Source organism: Botryllus schlosseri, chromosome 15, assembly GCF_051294905.1.
Source record: "Botryllus schlosseri isolate E-star chromosome 15, Bs_hap1, whole genome shotgun sequence".
Classification (NCBI taxonomy): Eukaryota; Metazoa; Chordata; class Ascidiacea; order Stolidobranchia; family Styelidae; genus Botryllus; species Botryllus schlosseri.
Genome location: NC_137250.1, coordinates 16,022,564 through 16,044,390, shown reverse-complemented (window position 1 = coordinate 16,044,390; position 21,827 = coordinate 16,022,564). Strand labels below are relative to the sequence as shown.

General features: G+C 40.8%; 2 protein-coding genes and 2 long non-coding RNA genes across 5 annotated transcripts in view; 1 reads left to right on the top strand and 3 right to left on the bottom strand.

Annotated features, from left to right (window-relative positions):
• The window catches only part of LOC145457502 (uncharacterized), a 65,097-nt gene extending 62,815 nt beyond the window's left edge, over nt 1-2,282 (bottom strand). For both annotated transcript variants that reach the window (XM_080335713.1, XM_080335714.1), the window contains exons 1-4: nt 2,152-2,282; nt 1,861-1,948; nt 644-819; nt 538-573 (exon numbers count right to left, since the gene is read on the bottom strand). In XM_080335713.1, coding sequence (XP_080191839.1) covers nt 538-573; nt 644-819; nt 1,861-1,948; nt 2,152-2,281 — 430 coding nt within the window. In that variant the 5' untranslated portion in view covers nt 2,282. The remainder of the gene's footprint in view (nt 1-537; nt 574-643; nt 820-1,860; nt 1,949-2,151) is intronic.
• Nucleotides 2,283-4,392: 2,110 nt separating this feature from the next.
• Nucleotides 4,393-9,760, top strand: LOC145457278 (fibrinogen-like protein 1). The gene is made up of 6 exons (XM_080335468.1): nt 4,393-4,594; nt 4,671-4,861; nt 7,091-7,257; nt 8,496-8,592; nt 8,898-8,994; nt 9,285-9,760. The coding sequence occupies exons 1-6, from the start codon at nt 4,452-4,454 to the stop codon at nt 9,637-9,639; spliced, it is 1,050 nt and encodes a 349-aa protein (XP_080191594.1). The 5' UTR covers nt 4,393-4,451; the 3' UTR covers nt 9,640-9,760.
• A 1,330-nt stretch (nt 9,761-11,090) lies between these two features.
• On the bottom strand, nt 11,091-21,336 carry LOC145457279 (uncharacterized). Its single transcript, XR_013920827.1, has 4 exons — nt 21,127-21,336; nt 12,935-13,044; nt 12,676-12,773; nt 11,091-11,284 (listed from the first exon to the last, which is right to left on the bottom strand). It is a non-coding gene; the product is annotated as an uncharacterized LOC145457279 (long non-coding RNA).
• On the bottom strand, nt 16,494-20,406 carry LOC145457280 (uncharacterized). Its single transcript, XR_013920828.1, has 3 exons — nt 19,928-20,406; nt 19,768-19,868; nt 16,494-16,622 (listed from the first exon to the last, which is right to left on the bottom strand). It is a non-coding gene; the product is annotated as an uncharacterized LOC145457280 (long non-coding RNA).
• Nucleotides 21,337-21,827: the final 491 nt, after the last annotated feature.

Genomic DNA, 21,827 nt, shown 5'->3' with positions numbered 1-21,827 from the left:
TAATGGGGTAATATGGCTAGCACGTATAGAAACCCGTTTTACACTTTGCTCAGGTCTGGCCTATACCGTTAAGGCGTAAGCTGATATTTCCATAAAGTCCTCGTCGAAATTCTTGGCAAAGTGACGGAAGATATTGATTTTATGGGATTATTATATCATTTGATTGCTCCACTTGATACATTAGGTGACGGTTAAAAAGTCAGTATGTAGCCTACTCCTGCATTGTGGCATAATGTGGTCCGAGTTGTCGCAAAGTATTGTTTACATTAATATATCAACTCACTGAAATGCATGGTTGGACTTAGGATTATGACGTCACGAGGTTCACGTTCGCGTTCACACAGAACCTTTCAAAAAGGTTCGCGTTCACACGAACCTGAACCTTTCAGAGGTTCACACCATCCCTAAACATATACATCAATATTGATTGTATAACGCTATTGTATTTGGAGTGCTCGATTCAGATTTTTGTCTACCAGATAACCTATCATAATCTCCGAATGAAATAAGACAACAAACTGGAGAGAAATTCCTTACCAACATTGTCGTCACATGTCCATCCATCTCCCTTAACTTGTCAAGCGTAACGAAAATACAAATCAGGTATATATACCGTTTTCTGTTATTATTTACATCATCTTACCCGATTGGAAGGTGAATTCAGATTTCGACCCACAGGCTTTATCATCATTTCCAAATGCGATTACACTCAGTGTGTATTCAGTATCAGTATCGAAATTTCTGATGATGGCTTCATTACCAGTGACATGGGCCGGTATTGTTACGCAGCTGGTTTTGGGCTCCACGCTTAGGGCGTACCTGAAAATTTGTTGATTTCAATGCAAAAGCAATTTGAGTCATGGGACCGTCATCATTATCTAACTAACACTTAATCAGCTTGAGCACTGTGAGCACTGAGCAGAGCAGTCAGTGACCCTCGATGTGTGAATTGCAAAGTATTCCATTCATTTTTTGAGGAGATACCGTTGCCTTTTCTATACAGTCCCTTTTACATGCATATTTTACTTTAAGGAACTGCTCGAAATTGAAACATAAATGAATATTTTCGACGTCAGAGTTGAATTTGCAATAAAAATCAAGTTAAAACAAGCATGTTTAAAGCATGACCCTTGTTTGAAATATTTTTCTGCTTCTGTTTTGCTTGTTTTGAGATTATAATTTGCTTTTTAAATGGCACTTGCCGGACACAATTTTAGGACAAAGTAATTTAAAACACGTCTCGTTTTAAATGCAGCCCTAGTCATATCATGTAACAAGTAACTTAAAGATCAAATTTGAATTATTAAAAAAGATACCTATAATATCGTTGGGTTATAATTTTCATCTGAACAAGTCACACACAATGTACAATGCGATAGGACACAATGTGATGTCATGAGCAGATAGGAGGATGTCGAACGACACGCATCAGTAGCGATCCTTTACTCTAACATACACCTCGGCCTAGAGTGCCCAATGTCACAGTTCTTTTCGATGTTGATCTTTTTTTGAAGCCGCGGCACTTTCTACTAGTTCTTTCCATTCCTTGCGATCTTTCTTTCGTCGGGTCTTTTTCTGGGCTTTTTGTCGCTGTAAGAGCGGAAACGGCGGGGGAAGAGGAGCCCAGATAAACCTCCGACAGGAATCGATCCAGTCCGTCAGATTGGTGGGCGCTTATCGTTACCACTACGCTCCCGCCTAACAGACAGTTCACACAATCAGGAATGTAAGTCCATATTACACAGTACGCACGTTATTGGACAGCCAATATATTAGAGCTTGCTCTGCCACGGGCCCAAGACATATTTGCAGTTTGAGCTATACACACAATACACACTACACAGCAGTCCAGCAATCCACCTTTCAGCATTTGGTACCACGTTCCATGTTACCACTATTTTTTCAGCTTCGCTGTTCTCAAGCTTGATTCCATCAACGGGTGGAAGCTCTGTGAAAAGAATTTACCGTCAAGAATGAGTTTGAAATATGGACGAAGTTATTTAATTGATCGTGGCTATAGTGATAAGGACTGATGGGTTAAGTCTATCACCGCCTAGGGAGCTATTAAATGCAAGACTATAGTACTGTGCGTTTCATAAGCATAATCTTCCGATATCTAGAGTAATGCGTAATGTATATGGATGAAGGTACCTTCTTCGCAAAACTGTCGCTTAGTCCTCTTCAATACCCGCGACCCGCCGTTCTCCTCCCCATTTTCACCGCAAGTCACGTGTAAGGGACACCAAACCAAGAAAATTATAATGCACGCAGTATTTAACATTCTGTTAGGTATACAGATAATGATGTAATTTTCCAATTATGACACAAACTTCACCAAGTCAGCCCGTGTGATCATATGGGGTGAATGAGAGTAGCCTACACCCGATGAGATTTCCTATTTGTGCTTGTATATAGGTGCCGTACTGTCAAATGGCACAAAATAGTTCGTTGGAAAATCCAACTGTACGCCAACCAGGATTCTGCTTCACTTCGCAGAACTTGATAATATACTCTAGATGTGCCTCGATAATCTTAATATGTCGGGTGGTTTGTTTGCGAATAGAAATCTCTAAATCTGCAGAGCTATAGCATATGATGTCATTGAGTTGTTTTACAAATTCAGTAAGTTACGTTATTATAATGCAAGTACAGTCAATCAACCTTGCCCATTCTTGTAGACGCAACCTTCCACTTCTAATGATACGATTTCCTGTTGACAGTGAAATGTGATTTATTAATATTTAGAAAAGCCACGAATTGATTGCCTGTCATTTTCATCTTCGTTGCATTTCTAAACTTCAGCAGTGTTTCGCTTTCTTCGTACCAACAGGGAGACACGGTAAGTTGAATTTCGCACGTTTCTCCGTTAAACTCACAACTCAGTGCTGCTTCTGGATTAAATTATTTGCGTATATGCCGCTGTATTTATTAGTATCGGGGGCGAATGAATTGGCATTGACGCAGGTATAAATTATTCAGGAATATTATCTTTTTGATGAGCTAGCCTACAAGATGGAATGTAATTTAGAATTTTCCTAATGCAATATAGTGCATATGCTATTCACGGTATTCTGAAGATTCGAGTAAATTAAAAAAAGAAATATATCGCCTTATTAGTAATGGTCAACATGGTGATCACGCAATCAAGACGAATCGGACATTTATTCCAAATTTACACGGCCGTAAGAAGGACATGATCAATGCTTTCGTGCTGATCACCCATCAGTCCGTGGCATTATCCTCTAAAGAGGTTTTTATGACCACTCATGCATCTTTAGCTGTATAGCTTAAAGCAAACAATCGACAATTTCAGGGTCACTAATCCCTGATTGGGTGTGCTTTTGTGCTTTTATGATGGACGGTCATTAATCACTGCATAAAATGCGTCACACGTGGATCGCTGTCTAAAGACGGCCTAATTATTATTTGTCGCATCGTTAGTTGAGTTACTATTATCATAAGATATCATCGTCGCAGATATGGGCCTGCGTCTGAGAGATTGAAATGGAGTTACTGCGTTATATTCGTTACGAAAGACATTCCTGCTCCTGCATACATCTTTCGTAGATTTGCATCGGTAACCTAAACCAATTAATCATAGATAGGCAGTTATTTGCAGTGAACCGATTCTTCGCAAGTGTGAGGGTGAGCACGTCGTGAATTATTTCCAAAGCCAACAAGACGGGTGGTAGAGGAACTAGACCAGTGACCTCATATAACTGTATTCGAAGATGTGGACACATACTGCGAGTCCGCGACATCCTGCGATTTCCCTCTTGCCAAGCAGAAGATTTGCGACAAAAGTGTGCGCCTTGCTTTATTATCACTGCGCAACAGTCGGATAATATATTAGCATGGCATAGCAAGAACATAATGTACTGAACAGCACGCTACATTGGTGAGGTTCAGATGATAGAATCAAAGGCATGGTTACTGGTTATAATATACCTGAAGAATGGAAGATTTTAATGTCATATTATTTCTTGCGTCACAAAAGATATCTGCGTTCCTTTAAATAGAAATAGGAATAGGATGAGCTATATTTTTGTCATCGATGTTTTTGCGGCATATACACCGACTCATGATATTTATACACACGGTCTGTGCATATGCATATGCATACCATGAGTGACGCTGGACAAGGAAGATGCAGAAATAGTCGTGTAAGGCTTTTAAAGTTTTGCACCATCCCTCCATGCTATACCGTTACCGCTGCCAAGCGTGGAAGTCATAGATACCCGTGTTGTTAATCAGGTATTTTGTCAGACCCAGCCGACATCGGACTCACGACATGCCGATCAAGAAGCCGGACGCTCCACCATTGCGTTATGTTTTCGGTTATTTTTACTCTATATTTCGGCTATCGTGTACTTTTTATGATGTAAGTAGTTATATTCTGATGCACTCTTAGAAATGATTAGTGGCCGTTGGCACTTTAAATTTTAAATAAGATGAAATACAAAGTACCGCTGATTATTCTATTCATCGCGATTTACAACGCGGAAGCTCTGTCGTGCAAACGATGCAATGAAACGTCATGTGATGACAAGGCCGTTGCCAATTGCTCTGGGTCGAAGGTGAAAGGCCCATGCGGGTAAGAGATAACCACAGCTTTACGCAGCCTACTGCAACCACATAGTCACTGTTATACTAACGGCGATCGTGCTCAGGTGTTGTGATCGGTGTGCAAAGCAGAATGGCGAGGAGTGTGGTGGTCCGTGGGACGCAGTGGGACGGTGCGACTACGGCCAGGCGTGCCTCGCGTATCCGTTTGAGCCTCCGTCGACGACCGCTTATCCTGGAGAGGCGGTGTTCGAATACGTCGACATACATTTCGATCAGAGATACGGAGAGTGCCAGGGCAAGTATAATAATGGTATATAAGGAGTGTCGTGTGATGAGCGCTATACATTAGCCTAAAACGTCATTTGTTTTCATCTAAGCAGATGTATCAGAACCAACAATTGTTGAAGTTGTTGTTGTTTGTGGTAGTCGTGGTGTTTTTCGAGTACGATGGTCATTTACACCAGGTCATTATTCTTTATTATCATTCCGCATGTGCCGACTAGTAGCAGCGCACACTTCTAGACTTTTTAAGACACCGCATATACGCGGATCGGATGACGAGGAGGAGCCTAGATAAATCTCCAACACTTAGGAAGGAATTCTGTGTGGTACATCATGTGACCTTGTGTCTCTGGTAGCGAGAATGGGTACAGTCAGCAGCGTTAAAGGTCTTATTTACTCACTGAGACTTTACATTAAAATGTCATATATGCCCGCCCAATTGTCTCGATTAGTCTGCGTAAGATCATATTTTGAGGTTCGAAAATGTCGCGTAGTAGCGTGACATTCCAGTGCAAGATAAGTTGAGTTGCTCATGCAATATTTTTTAGGAGTACCCAAATAGGTTTTGTCCCGTTTAGATACTTACTGAAATGGGTGTATTTTGAAACTACTCAATTTTTGCATTTCAGTTTTTGTTGAAGTATAAAGTAGTTTGTATAGTAGTAGAACAGTCTTAGCGAAAAGAATGTGTATTACCACCCGTGTACCTTCCGCTGACTTATACCGCGATATAGTTGGTGTACAACATTTTAATAATAATTATGCACGCACGTAGGATCTGATTTAGGTTATGTTTTCGTCTGCTACCCTAATCGGGCCTTTGAGTGTGAATGGAAAGAGTATAAAAATAGCAGTATAGTTTGAGTAGCTTTTCAGCGGTTTCGTGGGTGAACTTGTCACGGTAAAAGATCGATATTGTGATCCTGTATGATCGTATCAGATTATAATTTCGAAAATAGCGACTATACGTTTGTCGCCATCAGCCATTGTAATAGAATCCCTTTAAACTACTCGCTGCTACTAAGCACTAGTGATGGTGTGAACCTCTGGAAGGTTCAGGCTCGTGTGAACGCGAACCTTTTTGAAAGGTTCTGTGTGAACACGAACGTGAACCTCATGACATCACGTGACGTCATATTGCCAATTCCAACCCTACATTTCAGATTTCAGTGAAGTGATAGCCTAGGATACCTAGCGTTGACTCGGGCCACATATTGCCACAATGCTGAAGAAGATATTGATGTTTTAAACTTCGCCAAATGTATAAACTGGGGCGATCAAATGCTATTATAATCCAATAAAATCAATATCTCCCGTCGCTTTGCCAACAGTTTCAACTAGGATTTGCAAGGTAATACAAGCTTAGGCCGTAACGGTCTTGGCTAGACCGGGCAATGTATTCGGCGTCTGAGTATTGCTACGTTGATATTGAGCAGATTGTAAAACGGGTTTCTATACTTGCTACCGATATTACCCCATTAACAAGTTATACAGTAGCAGCCAATACCCCAATAGCACGGATTTGGATTTTATGATACAATAAACATATGAAGTCAAGATTGACCCCGTACCCCTGCAAGATTTTTTACATTAGACAACGATATCAATTTCATTGATTGGTTGAATAAGCATCAATCGTTGACTACATGCAGTGTATTTCGCTCTTGATGTTGTGTGATTGCCGGTCAAGCTCACAGCAGAGAGTCACGGAATATTCACAAACGGAAAGCTGGATATTTAGAGCGAACTTTTGCAACAAAGCAAGTAGAATGTTTGAGATTATCAAGGTGCATGGTCGTTAAGTGTTCATTTTTATGTTGCCAGCGTCATGCATAGAGTGGCCGCAGTTGAAATGCAATAATTTCAACCAAAGATGTGAAGTGAAAATTGTAATATATGAAAAAGGTTCACTGTCCAGAACCTATCAAGGTTCGTTTGTGCACGAGAACCTCTAAATTTCTGAGGTTCACACACAGAACGCGAACGACGAACGTGAACCACGTGTTCACACCATCCCTACTACATACTGTTCAAACCTCTCGTTTTCTACGACTGCTTGAAGTTGTATCAGTTGCCTATGCCTACTTCGAACCGCTACTTCGACATGGCGTCGAGAAGGAAACTGCGGCATTGCTATGTACCAGTTTTCCACTTCAGGATAGCAGCTTGAACGGTTACATCTTTAATGTAATCTTTAATTGACCTCAATGTTGAAGCAGTAATGCTTATTGAATCGTTTCAGAATATTACGACGACTGTTGGGATGCGTGCGAGGACATGCGTCCTGCGGACGACCGCCCGATTGCGTTCTCCGTCAACGGAAGATCGGCAGTGTTTCGCAACAATAGAACGCGACGAGGGTATTCAGCTTACTGCGACTGCACGAGTGGAGATGGCGAGGGGTGGATGGTAAATACTATAAGTATCGAATGTACACATTCAATACTAAGCGAATGCACTCGACGCTCATGTGATTAGAGTTTCGACTGGGCCATTGTGACGTGATCTGGTTTCACTGCGTCAACAAATCTGTGATGACTAGGGCGAGTTTTTGCAACTTTTTTTTACAGCCCCGGCAGCTTCCTAAATACTCTTAAGATATGTAGAATGCTGTTTTAAGATGTTTGAAGGAATCTTATAGTGCAACTTTTTGCAACTTTTGTCCATATTTTTCATGCAACATTTTCGATTTTTCATGAAAGTATTTTCGATTTTGGTGAAATACACGGCCAAATTCGACTGAAACACCGTAAATCAGCACCGAAGTAACGCTTTTACGGGTATTTCGGGAGCTGAGCCGGAAAATTGACCTTTTTTTTAGTCAACCGAGCAAAATGTGGTCAAAATGCAACTTCTGCAACTTTTTTCGAAAATAAATGAATAAATGCAACTTTCCACGGATTTAAATGCAACAAAAACTTGCCCTAGTGATGACTGTATGAGAATGTCCGACTGTCGGTGTCCGTACGCAATTCGTAACTACAGCACGATATTGACGTAAAGTAGGCTTACCATACGTCCTCTTTTAAGAGGATTTGTCCTCTTTTTTGACTTTTTTGAAAGTGTCCTCGGAGGACGCCCTTTTGTCCTCTTTTTTGAGATTTTGTCCTCTTTTTTGAGATTTAGAGCAGATTTAGTGCAAATTGCGAGTGATATTCCGCATATTAGTACAGAATTGAAGCTCCGACGGGTGAAAAACGGTGATTTTAGCTCTGAGCGAAAAGATGACCTTTTTTTTTTAGTCAACCGATCACAAAGTGGGAAAAATTAACCGGTTTTTGAGAATTTCACTCCGGTTTTGCAAGTTGCAAATTTCTGAAAAAGTGTCCTCTTTTTTGATTTCCAAAATATGGTAAGCCTACGTAAAGCCATTATATAGAGAGTGCACGTCAGGTGTACGTTGTGCATCTTTCGAGAGTAAAATGTCACACTCATGCGGCAGTCACACTGCATCAACAATGGTCAGCGCATACGAGGGGCGGTAGAGAGTTTGACACCTTATTCTGGACATGAACATTGTGACTGCAGCATCGTCATCGCATCGCTTGCGGATATTTGTTATTCCCAAGACACATAAAGCATGCCAACACACAGAGTGTGTCACTTGTGTGTTCCGGTAGCCAGTTGACCGTCGAATATTCTTGCAGGTTATACAACGTCGTACGAATGTGTCGGAGAATTTTGATCGATATTGGGTTGAATACCGTACCGGATTTGGAAACAGCGATGGAGATTACTGGTTGGGTGAGAAATGTCGTACATCGTCTTGGTCCGAATACAGCTTTTTCATTATTCATTTGTGATCCATCTGAATTTACTATGCTGTAGCGGTCAGATATAAAAGGCGGCAGGCCTATACGGCTCATTATTCGAACATAAGATTCATCACGAAATATAGATTTATATAAAAATTTTAATAATCCGTTAATATACCCTACTCGACGGATATCACGACGGCTGGAATAGGATTGAAGGAATAGATAGTATGTTTATGCTTTTATGATTGCAATAAAACTCGCTGATGCTGAAGCTACTTCCTTTTTGTATAGGATTGGATGTGCTGAATCAGCTTACTGAGTCCCGTTCACACGAGTTGCAAATAAAGGCCAAATACTCGGACGGAAATGAAGTAGAAAGACGATATGGGTGAACACTGAACAACTTTATCATTAATGTCGCCATGGCCGTATTGTTCCGTCCACGGTTCACCTTGACAAGTTTCACAATCTGTATGGTGCGCGCATATGGGATTCGAGAATAATTTCCAAAACGAATTCTGGAGCGTCACCAATCGACCATGGCCAAATCTCTGTGTGTCTCGCGAATGTGGTTCATTTTTTCAATATACCTATATCTATATCCATATGAGAAAATGGAAGATTGAAACACTGAATACCATCCCCGTTGTATTTCAATTTGCAATTACCCTTTTCTAGCATAATACGCATCAAGGGAGAAGAGTTCCAATACCAAATATCATTCGAATCAAACGCAGAAGAAGGTAGTCAACCTTTTGCGCAAATGCACAACGGCATGAAGTTTTCCACCAGGGATTTTGACAACGACAATTGGAAGGGAGGATCATGCTCCAGCTGGTTCCGCGGCGGTTGGTGGTTTGACAGATGCACCGAATTCAACTTGAACGGAGTTTACTATCCCGACCATCCGTTCGACATTGGACCAGACAGAATTACAGGGCCTGGCTCCTCGCATACTGCGGAAATGGTGGAAATGCGTATTCGTCCGACATCACCAATTGATCTGGTCGACGGATCAGGATTTGCCCCATAGCAAGAGAGATGTAGATTGTCGATACGTTATTCACACTTGTTACGTTGTATGAACGATAGAGATGCCGTAAATTGCTAATTTTTGCTTTCGATTTGGCCAAGTACATAACGTATCTGCCGTATGAATTTGTGTTTGTGTGACATCGTTACAACCCCGTGGCAATATTCTCTGCTTGGTTACAGAATTACAACTGAGGATTATAAGTATTACAGGTATGGACTTCGCGAGCGAGACATATTTCTAAATTTCGAAGATTGTCGGCGATTGGCTAAGCCAAGTCACCTTACCAGCCAGGGCTGTGGAGTCGGTAAATTTTACCACCGACTCCGGCTCTGACTCTACACTTTTTCAATATACCGACTCCGACGTCTCTAAATGTTCCGACTCCGACAGTATTACCAATTTACTTTGAAAATTATATGCCACACTGTTGGTTGAATGACTTATCATAAAACCATTAGACATATATATGCAAACATATGATTAACGGTTGCAGAATTGTTTCCTTGTGGTTGTGGTACAGCTCGACTTATCCACTATTCAATTAATATGAAAGAATGATTTGCTAAATATCCTTCTTTTCTCATATTTTTTAAGTTTTTATAACATGGACTCCCTAATATCTTAATATGTATGAATCATTCAAATATGACACAGGGGGCTCTAATACTGAATGCAAGAAATCTAGTGACAATCAATCATGCAAAGTGCCGAGAAAAATTTCAATTCAAATAAATCTGCTACGAAATATTCTACTTTATGGTCATATACGAAGATCTGTGGTAAATGTGGCTGGTCGCTGCGGATACGCCGATGCGTCAGAACTGATATTTTACTCATCATCAAATTTCGCGGTCACGCTAATCAAATTTTAGCAGGCCTTACAATTTTACCTGATTTTATAAATAATTTCGAGAATTACCTCGCAGGACACACAATGGCTTCTCGTGGTCTAGAATTTGGCCTGCCTGCCACGGGTTGGCCGCACTTGATCCAGATATGGTTATTAACAACATTGATTGGTGGTAGGCCTACATCAAAATTCTATTGAAAGCCCTTTGAAAGCACTTGTTTTCATGACAGAGAAGTCGGAGACGGAGTCGAAGTCAGGGTCATTTTCACAAACTCCGACTTCAGTCAGTATTTTCCCACGACTCCGACTCCAGCCATTGTAGTTTTCACGACTCCGACTCCATCAAGCGAAAATTAGCCAAACTCCGACTCCGACACCAAAGCCCTGTTACCAGCCTTGCGATCTTCCAAGCTATCGTTCAGTAAAGAGTGAGCTGCCAACCTTTCATTTTCCATACTTCTGCTAATCGAGGTTGATTTGACGATACAGTCTTGGAAAATCTGTACTGCTGAACTTTGATTGCAGCTATATTTCGACTGAGTATCACCGTTGACTAATATATTGAACCACATTGCAACTTATTTACGTATCTATCTAATTGCGAACCCAAAACACACTTTATTTCACGAAAATAACAAACACTGCACAACAGCAGCCAAACCGCCTAATGTAGAAATGGCAAATATGTCTCGTTGTTCAATGGCTATAGTCTTCACGAGCCAAATACTGATAGTTAATATTCATTGTCGTTCCCGAAAAGATGTTCTTCGAAACTAACAGGGTCTACTTCATCTGCAATAAAAATGAATGTATATGCTTGAGACGAAATAAAAAACTTCAAAGACAAACACATCCCTCATGCACGCCAGAAGAATCCATGTGCACATCAATGATGAGCATCGGAGCGGAGTCGGAGTGGATTCGGAGCGGAGTCGGAGTTTACCACAAATATTTTTTCCGAGAATTTCGGAGTATTGTAACTTTTGTCTCCGATATCTTTGGACAGCTCTGACCAGAATACACTATTGATTATGATTGCAAACCAAAACACAGACAGTTGACACCTTGTAAAGTTGTAATATGACGGGTAACATGCAAAAATGATTGCCAAGTGCATAAAAATCAGCCATCTGCACTGCAATTGGGGACTGGAGTAAACAATACTATGAGGCCAACCATATTATAACATGTACCATGTTGTACCATGTGTACCATGTGCCATGCTTGCCACTGTTTCGGATACTTGACGAGATTCATCGGAGTATCTCGGAGTCTGGGATTGAGCTCTTCTGAGTCGGAGGGAGTTTTCCTCAGACACTAAAGTTGTCGGAGGGGTTCGGAGTGTCGAAAAGCACTATCCGCTCATCACTGGTGCACATGCACAATACACAATGCACATGCAGGGTAAGGTCAATAGTATAAAGACTAACAGTCCGCATCTATGATGGGTTTCACTATTGCATACATTTTCCGTCTGCTAGTCTGGCACATATATGTTTACTTCGGGGTGTACCCATTCACCCATACATTGATTGACAGTTGATTATATTGCTGAGTTTGCTATAATATTAGTTCCATACTATTCCCTCCATAGTGCATATGGATTTAGGCATCGCTGCAAAGATGGTATATATTTTATGGACAGGCCAGTATATCTATACATAAAATTCAAGTATTATTCCCAAGGAGCCTGTGTACTATACCCCTCTTCTCTCCTATACTCAAAGAGGAAAGTCTGTGATGATCAGTGACGGTCTCGCAAGTGGGATTACACCATCAACACCCGCCGATACGTTTTTTCATGACCCAAATTATTGCTATAAATTCTCGCGACCCATGCATATTATGAGCGGGTAGCTGTGCGGAAAATACTATATGTAACTGAATTAACTATTGTTATTTCCGTACAGCTACCCGCACAAAATGAAATCAAACTTGAGAGAGTAGAGTAGAGTATGAATTAATGGATTGGTGCCACACTATCGGTTTTCGGTTCAGATAACGTATGTTGTTTGTCTACCCACCGACAATTTGAAACAATGCCGAATTTATATTTGAGGGCGATTTGTGGGTATTTACATGTACCCGCAAACCGTGCGGTTGTAATCACTATGTAACAATTTCAGTATAAATTAAAATATGTGAAGCAATGCAATACAGAACAAGCATAATTCCGACATTACCTCGTTCGATATGGTTGTCTAGATGCGTTCCAGGACTCCATTTGCGTCTGCGTTCATGACCGTGCGAATGCATCGATGACCATCTAATTTTACCAGTCCTGTATGTCACAATCATATGAGCCAGTGTTGATATGTTGTCAAACATTATCGACCTTACATGTAGATATAGTAAACAATTCGGCGCTCACATTATGCCAAACATTATCGGTGGACACTACAATGGAGTATATTGGAAAGACAAAACATCAAATCACATTACCCTCCTCCGAAAGCATCGACTTGAATTAGCAACAATATGAAAAGCACCACGGGGATGACCATCATTCAATTACAGCTGGCTTGTTCTGTACCATTCGTCCAATGGCTACCCTGAAATGGAATAAGTTTGTAATAGAAATGTCAATCATTGCATGACAACGTATAACCGACGGAAACTAGCGACATAAATAAATTTTATAACTTGACCCAGATCGACTTGGTTGATATGATCTAACCTGCAACGATGTATCCACACAATGTTCCGATTTTGGTTTGGGACGGCATCATAAGCTAGAATTTGGTGCATAGATAGATACGATCATTTCCAGTAATTGTTACATGTCTAGATTTGTAGTCGCTTGTCATCCGGTGTGGCAACGAGCAAATTGAGACCGTAACTAACCAGTGAATATTGCACCAATGCACAATTGCACATGCTGCACAGCGCTTGCTCCCGTTTAGATTTATGAGATCATCGACATCCAATCAACTATTCCTCTTACTGTAATTTCTGGCGGATACGATGCAATGCATGAGGTCGATACACCACGAGCCGTTGGACAACATTATGATGTGGTAAATAGCTACCCACCGCAGTATTCGACAAACCTAAATATAGTCATTCGTGTTTTTATTGTTGTTTGTGGTAATCATGGTGTTTGTCGACTACTATGCTCATGCTCATTTACACGAGGTCAATTCTCTTCATTTTTATCCCGTACCTGCCGTCTTGTATAGCGCGGCCCACTTTTAGGCTTGATAAGGCACCGCTTAGGCCTACATCAGGGTTTCTTAACTTCCCGTATAACGAGCCTTATTTTGAGATCAAAAATTGCTGCGGACCGCACAACATTATTATGATGTAATCACAGGCTACAATTAAATTCACTGTATTTACCTGCTGTATACGGACGTTTAATAACTGTTTATGCATTACAAAGCATTAATGGACAGCGTTCGCAAGTTGGGAGTTGCTGTCTGGGGTTTCGAGATCTCTTTTGAGCAAACCAATCAACTCTTTTTCCTTTCCTACCATGGCTGGAGCCCCATTAATATTCATATACTGAAGTCAGCTTTGTCAAGTTGATGTATTTTGGTGGTCTTCGATAAAAACCCGTCAAACTCGTCATTGCAGGACAACTGTCCCCTCCCCACGTTTGCCCGGCCAGCATTTACGCACAGTCCGTCAACGTTCTCTCAAAACCTATCTTCTCAAGCCGACTTCTTGATGGCGTTAGCAATATTCCAAGCGATTTTTAACTATGTCTCTGTAACGTAGTCGGCAATTTAAACAATGCCCCGAAATGTAGATTGCAGGGCTTGACACATAGCTAGCAACGATATTTGCCCAAGAATGAACTCCGAATTTAACTGTCAATGATGCCGTTTCAAACTTCCTCGCATCGCTACGACAACTGTTCTTTGACAAATAAGACTCGTCGGGTTTTCATTTATTTCTGCGAAAGCTAATTTATCGTTCCACACTGAGTCGAAAACTCAGTTTTGGTGGTTTAATTCGATAATTTCCCTTTCCGTGTCACGATCTGTTCAAATCAGTGGCGGGGAGTATAACATTCTCTTAAATCAGAGTCCAGACGAATACCGATTATCAAAAGAGCACCAATTTCAACTCGAGCATATCAAGAAACCAGAATGAGTCATCAAAAGGGCGATTTTTTTGACATGTCAAAATAAGTCAAAATTTTGTCAAAATTGTCGGGTTAGGTCAAAAAATTGTCAAAATTGTTTACAAAGTCAAAAAAAACTTTGAACCCTGCATCACTTGATATTTTACAGCTTGTAGCCTACTTTATAGGTCTACCGTTGTAGACAGTCCGTTATCGGCTCATTGTGAATCATAAACGGTCAAATGAAACAAATAGGTTGACATAGTGTTATTATAGAGACTGCAGAGACGGTTTCTATAGTGTTATAGTCAACGTTATGGGTTATGTTATGTGCTAAAATACCTAATTTGCATACGTGAGGTCAAAATTTGGTCAAAATTAAGTTTTTAAGGTCAAAATCTTCCGTTTTTATTTTAAAAAACCTTAGTCATCAATAAACAAAACAGAGACGGTGCGATGAGAAAACTAAGTAGCTAAATTAATATGCAACAATATCCATCAGTAGTAATTGCTTTCATAATCGAAGATGTTGCGAGACGCAAAATAAGCGTCTGCGAGCCGCGTATTGAAAACCATTGACTTACATGGATGATATGGCGAGGAGGAGCCTATATGATAAACCTCAAATACTTAGATTGGAATTCTGGATTCGACCTCGGTTGGATTCGAACCCGCAACTCATCGGTGTTGCAGCTGTCGTTTATACCACTACGCTATCTCGCCACTAGTGTTTCGTGTGTACGGGTACCAAAGAGAACCTGGGGAACGGGAAGGCTACATGAACAGACAGTACTAAAATAAAATAGATATTAAATGAACATAATGATGTATCGGTGGCTACGATATTCATAGGTCCCGGATGTATTATATCATACATGCAGTCTAGGTATTCTCGCAGACGAATGGAATCCAACTTATAAATTTCCGTCTATATTGATCTTCATTATCTCTGCGTAGTGTTATGCATCGAGATGGCACAATCGAACGGATCCCGGTGGTTTGAAATTACATAAATGGTATCTATAGGTGGATTATCACTGACTTCCGCTCGAATCTGACGAACTAGGGTCACGATGTCTCGACTTTGGACGAAATATTTTCCTGACTCGAATTCACTCATCCTGACGACAGGCGAGGCATTGCCTCACTTATTGCCTCCCCTCATCGCACGTCACTGTATTCCGGCAGGGTTGTAATGACTCGAGTCACGATTTTCTGATGACTCGACTTGACTCGAGTCATTTTCTCAAAATACGGAAATGACATGACTCGACTCGAGTCAATCTGTGTATTGACTCGACTTGGACTCGAGTCATTGCGCATGACTTGAACCAAGTCATATGACTCGAGACTCAGACGGCCAAGACCTACATTTCATTGCCATTTCGAAGAACAGTAAAGTAACCAGCATATTAGGATTTCGTATATTGGTACTGGTACTTGAAAACACGACCAGAAACTGTTAAAATTGAGGGAAATTAGTATATTATCAATGCGAACCATTCGATATCACCAAACAGAGTTATAAAGGTGGGTTTACCAGGACTTTAACTGGAAACTGAGCAGTCAACACAATGACTTGGACTCGGACTCGAGTCATAATACCATGACTCGGACTTGAACCTCTGCTCGATGACTTGGACTCGGACTTGACTCGGTGGTGAATTTAAAATGACTCGAGTCAAAACCATAAAAGTGAGATTGACTTGTGACTCGGAGCTTTGTGACTTGGTTACAACCCTGTATTCCGGCATTAAATGAGGATTGTTAAAATCATTCCGTGTCATTCAGTGTACATAACCTTAATTTTAGATGGAGGAAACGTTGTTAGGGCTCAACGATATGTCTGCCTATGACATCCATCATGTCCCTGTCAAGCTCATCAGCTTTTACAGATCCTATTTCTACGAATATCCATATAAATTTCATGAAAAATTTCCATATTATATTTCACGATAAGTATGTGGCATATAGATGTTAGGCTTGGGTCATCTGCATGAAACGAAATTTATTCGAGCAGAAATTCCAACAAGGCTTCTTCGTTGTCGAAAACTTCCAGATCTAAAGAAAATTGTACTTTTTAGGAACATATTGCTGCGCTGCGTTTGGGACATTCATTGTATACAAATTGACTATCTCGTTGACAGACAGAAACATGAAAAAAATGTAGACCACGCAACATAAGAAACATAAACGCAATTAATTTGATTATACATAACAGAGCCTGATAGATATCGTTCAAGATGAAGCGAGTATTATTTGAATTCGGGATTCAGGAGTAGTGTGGAGTGCTGACTTCGTGTTAAGCGTCCATCGAGTTCGCTTCGATCCAATATACTCAAGAACTTACTGATCCAGCTTTGAACGGGTTCGCTGGTCCCCGCTGGTTGAGGTCCACGAATCTCTTATATTGTTAGGGATTCCTGAATGGTACGCTATATAACAAGAGCTCTTAAAGTATGGATAGCGAATCGTATAATTCTGGGTCGCGAGGGAACTAGAGGCAGAGCGATCTTTTAATATGTATATTTGATATTTATTGAATTTGCAAAAATATAAAATAAAAAATCGTAACGCTAAGCACGATTTTCTGTGGTTTGTTTGTACGTATACGCATCCTAGGTCACTGTGTTGGGTACTATAGGCAAGAAGCGAGGCATGTAGTGAATTCGTTACAGGGCTTGATCATGAAAATGTGCCGACCTTTTTATTACACAAATTGGGGTTTGAATTCATGATAAGATTTATCCGACATTGGTTTCTCTGAAAAACTCCGCCGGATACCGTTGGGATGCTTTAGTGTAGCAGTGTGCAACGATCGGGTGCGGGACTCCTTCCTCGCCGGGACACTAGAAGACATGAAGTTTTGGCAACATACAGCATGGCAAAATGCGATGCCAAAAAGATGGGTGACGATAAAACCTTGACCAAGAACGGCCGTCTCTGGTTGGCTGTATATCCTTCGATATTGTTATGATCGGCCATCCAAATATTCGGTACCGAAGAGTTTCGTCATTGCAATATGACTATAGACACTAGTACGATTGTGACCCGCAGAGGAAGATAATGCACCCCAATTTGAAATCGCGTGCGTCAGACATGTTTCATAGAGCTGCGTTACGTCTGCGTCTGTGCGTGCGTTCTTCATGTCATTCATGCACGACGAAAATTTAGTCTTTTTGTTGTATGGGGATTCGGTCGCGAGATGCTAAAAAAACGGGTGTGGGTCGTGGTTTTAAAAGTTTGATAAACACTGCTATTGTAAGGTTTCATGCCCTTTTTGGGCCATGGAATACGCTGCGGGTACTGTAATTTTCGCGCACACCGAAAAGTATTTTGTTTGTAATACAATATCAAAGTAAACAGAAACGATTTACGGTATAAATATTCAGTTTTGGTCAATGTGATACCTGCGTCTCGTTGGATGTATACAATGTACAATGTTGACATTAGACCATCAATTATAGAAAAAATAACACGAAGGTTTTCATCGGCAACACTCATTATTTCACGTTTTGTCAACTTCATAGGGGCCGCACTTGTTAAATTCATCTCACAAAAACAATTAGGCGTTGAGAATGGTAACATAACCCCATGTTTCGTCGTGGTGGAATCAAAGCTTTATGCTCATGTTTTCAAATTTCGAGGATCCATTTTTCAATTTGATAGAAAATCCAGATTTTGTATATTGTTCTTATTTTCCGGCCATATCATGGCCATGTTTATGTTTATCACATTGTTTTAAAGTATACCAAGACCAAGATATGGGCGAAAGAAAATAAAAACTTTACACAAAGTTCATTTATTCTAAATGTGTAAAATGGACATAAGCTACTCAGTAGGGATGGTGTGAACGTGAGGTTCACGTTCGCGCTCTGTGTGTGAACCTCACATATTTAGAGGTTCACGTTCACAAACGAACCTTGATAGGTTCTGCACTGTGAACCTTTTTCATATATTACAACCTTCACTTCATTGTAACATCTTTGATTGAAATTTATTGCATTTCAACTGCGGAAAACTATTTGCATGGCGCTGGCAGCACGAACAATCAACACTAAACGAGCATGCACCTTTACAATCTCAAAAACTTTACTTGATTTGTTACAAAAGTTTACTCGAATATTTAGTGACTCTCTGCTGTGAACTTGACTCGCAATCACACAACATCAAGAGCCAAATACAGTACATGTAGGTAGTCAGCGAATGATGCTTATTCAACCAATCAATGAAGTTGATATCGTTGTCTGATGTAAAAAATCCAGCAGGCGTACCGCGTCAATCTTGATTTCATATGTTTATCGTACCATAAAAACCAAATCCGTGCGATTGGGGTGTTGGCTACTGCTTGTTAATAGGGTAATATTGGTAGCAAGTATAGAAACCCGTTTTACACTGTGCTCAATATCAACGTAGCAACACTCAGATGTCCGGTCTGCCTTCTACCGTTAAGGCGTAAGCTTATATTCCCTTGCAGGTCCTCGTCGAAATTGTTGGCAAAGCAACGGAAGATATTGATTTTATGGGATTATTATATCATTTAATTACGCCAGTTGATACATTTGGCGACGTTTAAAACTGCAATATGTACTCCAACATTGTGGAATTATGTGGCCCGAGTCGTCGCTAGGTATGGTGTACAATAATATAAGCTATCACTTTTCTGAAATGTAGGGTTAGAATCAGCAATGTGACGTCACGTGAAGCCATGAGGTTCACGTTAGCGTTCACACAGAACCTTTCAAAAAGGTTCGCGTTCACGCGAACCTGAACCTTTCCGAGGTTCACACCATCCCTAACACTCAGATTCCACTGCGACGATTTACACATCGGGGACCCATTTCGAAGTCATCAAGCAAAACATTCTCAGGGTAGATTGGAAAATGACGATATTAGCTTGCGATCATGACTCCATGTTTTACCAATTGTTTTCCTGCTAAACTGAATTATGTTTATGAAACGTTGTTGGAAATCTTGTCAGGATACATGAGCTATAACGTATTTCTGATGTACTTACAGCTTTCCGAGCTAATGGAAGAGAAATATAATCATAAATTACCATCATGTTATTTTAACACGCATAAAGCAGCGAAGAAAACAGAGATGAGTTATTCACATTGGCGATAGTGAACTGAGATATTTAGCGTAAAACAGAGTTCCGCAGAAGCCACACGGAAAAATACTGGCCGATAGTCATGGCATTTACCTTCCCTCACACGGCTATTGTCCCACCCCCGCAAATTTCCTTCTCGTGAGTGAGAATGCAAGCCTTCGAAAGTATTTTCTTCTATTGATGGAATGTACGCTCTTCACGAAAATACATGATAGGACAGAGATGATCAGAACAAATTATGATCGATGCTCACCTGCCAAATCCCACATTTGCTGCTACAATACTGAGCGCGAGTAATATAACGTACATCATAATTTCTGCACTTTCGAGTCCTTATGCGTACTGTCCTGCTTAGCGATGTTTTAAAGGCTGGGAGTTCAGTAGCGTGCTGCGTGAATCATGGCTTAGTATCCGGCTATACCGTGTCTCGTAGTGTCTTCCGCATCCTCTTCCTTCCCGTTTCGAGTCTAATCACCGCGATGATTCACGGTAATATGCCTACTGAACATCATCGCTAGTTCGCTGTCCTATCGCTCACGAACAAACCTATGCGACGACCGAGTGATCGGATCATGGTGTTAAACCTGGGGTCATCCATATGCAATTGAGTTATACCAGTCGGCGTCGGCGGTGCAACATATGCGGGAGTGCTATCCATGTTCCTTATTGTCAATGAAGCTGCGTATGCCATATGCATTGCCAAACAAACACCTGGAGTCATAACAGAGGTCGAGCTACAAATCGGTAGAGATGGAATGTGCAACAAAACTTGTACTCCTGCGTATATATATATATATAGATTGCGTCTCGTAAGCGTTATATATCAGTGGTACCAAACGAGGGGTTTCTACCCCCATGGGGGTGACGTATCGAATTTAACGTGTCGGAAAGAATGTATCAATTCCACCTAAAGTACTCCATAATGCGCATTATATTACTTAGGGTTGCCATGTGTCCTCTAAGGAAGATTTGTCCTACTTTTTGAGATTTTTGAAAATGTCCTCCGAGGACGCCTAATTGTCCTCCTTTTGAGAATTTTGGTTAAATATAGCGCAATATTCGACTGAGATACAGTAAATCAGCACTCAGGTAACGCTCTGGCGGCTATATCGGGGGCTGATCCGAAGAGTTCGCCTCTTTTTTAGTCAACCAAAAGATTATGTGAAAGAAAAGCGGTATTTTGGGACCTGATCGAAAAAGTTGAATACGAAGTGGGAAAAATTTACCATTTTTCAAGTTTTTCCTCCGGTATTCTCGATATTCTATGTTTGAAAATTTTGAAAAAGTGTTCTCCTTTCCCGATTCCAAAATATGGTAACCCTATATTACGGAACTATTGAACGATAAAATCGGAAACTTTACATTCGCGATACAATTACTTGTGAGCCATGGATATTGTTTTGTTGAATGTGTTTATCGCTAATCGAATGGAGGGTAAGATATTTTTGTTACCTGATTCACCACAGTCGCTCCTGAATTACATTCCATCCTTGTAAAATAGCCAGAGAGAATATATCCATAGCGAACGTAATATGAAGACCAGTTATACCGGTAATATAGCATTCTGCAACAGGCTATGCTATATGTTGAAACAGCAGAAGACGATAATTCCAAATCAATTTGGAATAGATCGAGTGCAATGGAGTTTAGCATTGTGACGCAGCAACGCGCGCATGAGAGTGAGAGTGTGAATGCTCAATCGCCTGCGCAACAATGGCCAATACGTTTGCGGTTTGCGCTGCTCCTCATCCTCGCCTGCTCCCAGACGGCAATTTGGCGTCACAATAACAAACTCTGTTACAATGCAACATTCGAGGCGGATTTTGCGGGGGTTGCAGGACCACGAGCAGAATAAAATTTATATTTTCGCAATCAGTACCGCGATAGTTTTCTATTGATACCAATTTTATCAATATCAATTTTCGCGCCCGGCAAGATGGTAAAAATTACCGTAGAATTGCCTTTGGCCAAATGAAAAGTGTGACGTAACCAATCGCACTGAGCCGTGAGATTTTATTTTGTCCACACCATTGTAGGACACTATGAATTCACCGTCGCCCCCTAGTGTTTCAGGCGCCCGTATCTTCGGGTCTACTGCCGATTTTTGGCTTGGCTCACCTTCACTCTGGGCTTTTTATGCACTGGAATCGCAG

Bases quoted from the DNA above. Each gene is read 5' to 3' on its own strand.
- LOC145457278 (XM_080335468.1), top strand. From the start codon at position 4,452: ATGAAATACAAAGTACCGCTGATTATTCTATTCATCGCGATTTACAAC. The intron at 7,258-8,495 runs GTAAATACTATA...ATATTCTTGCAG, and splicing joins GAGATGGCGAGGGGTGGATG to GTTATACAACGTCGTACGAA. The intron at 8,593-8,897 runs GTGAGAAATGTC...CTTTTTGTATAG, and splicing joins CGATGGAGATTACTGGTTGG to GATTGGATGTGCTGAATCAG.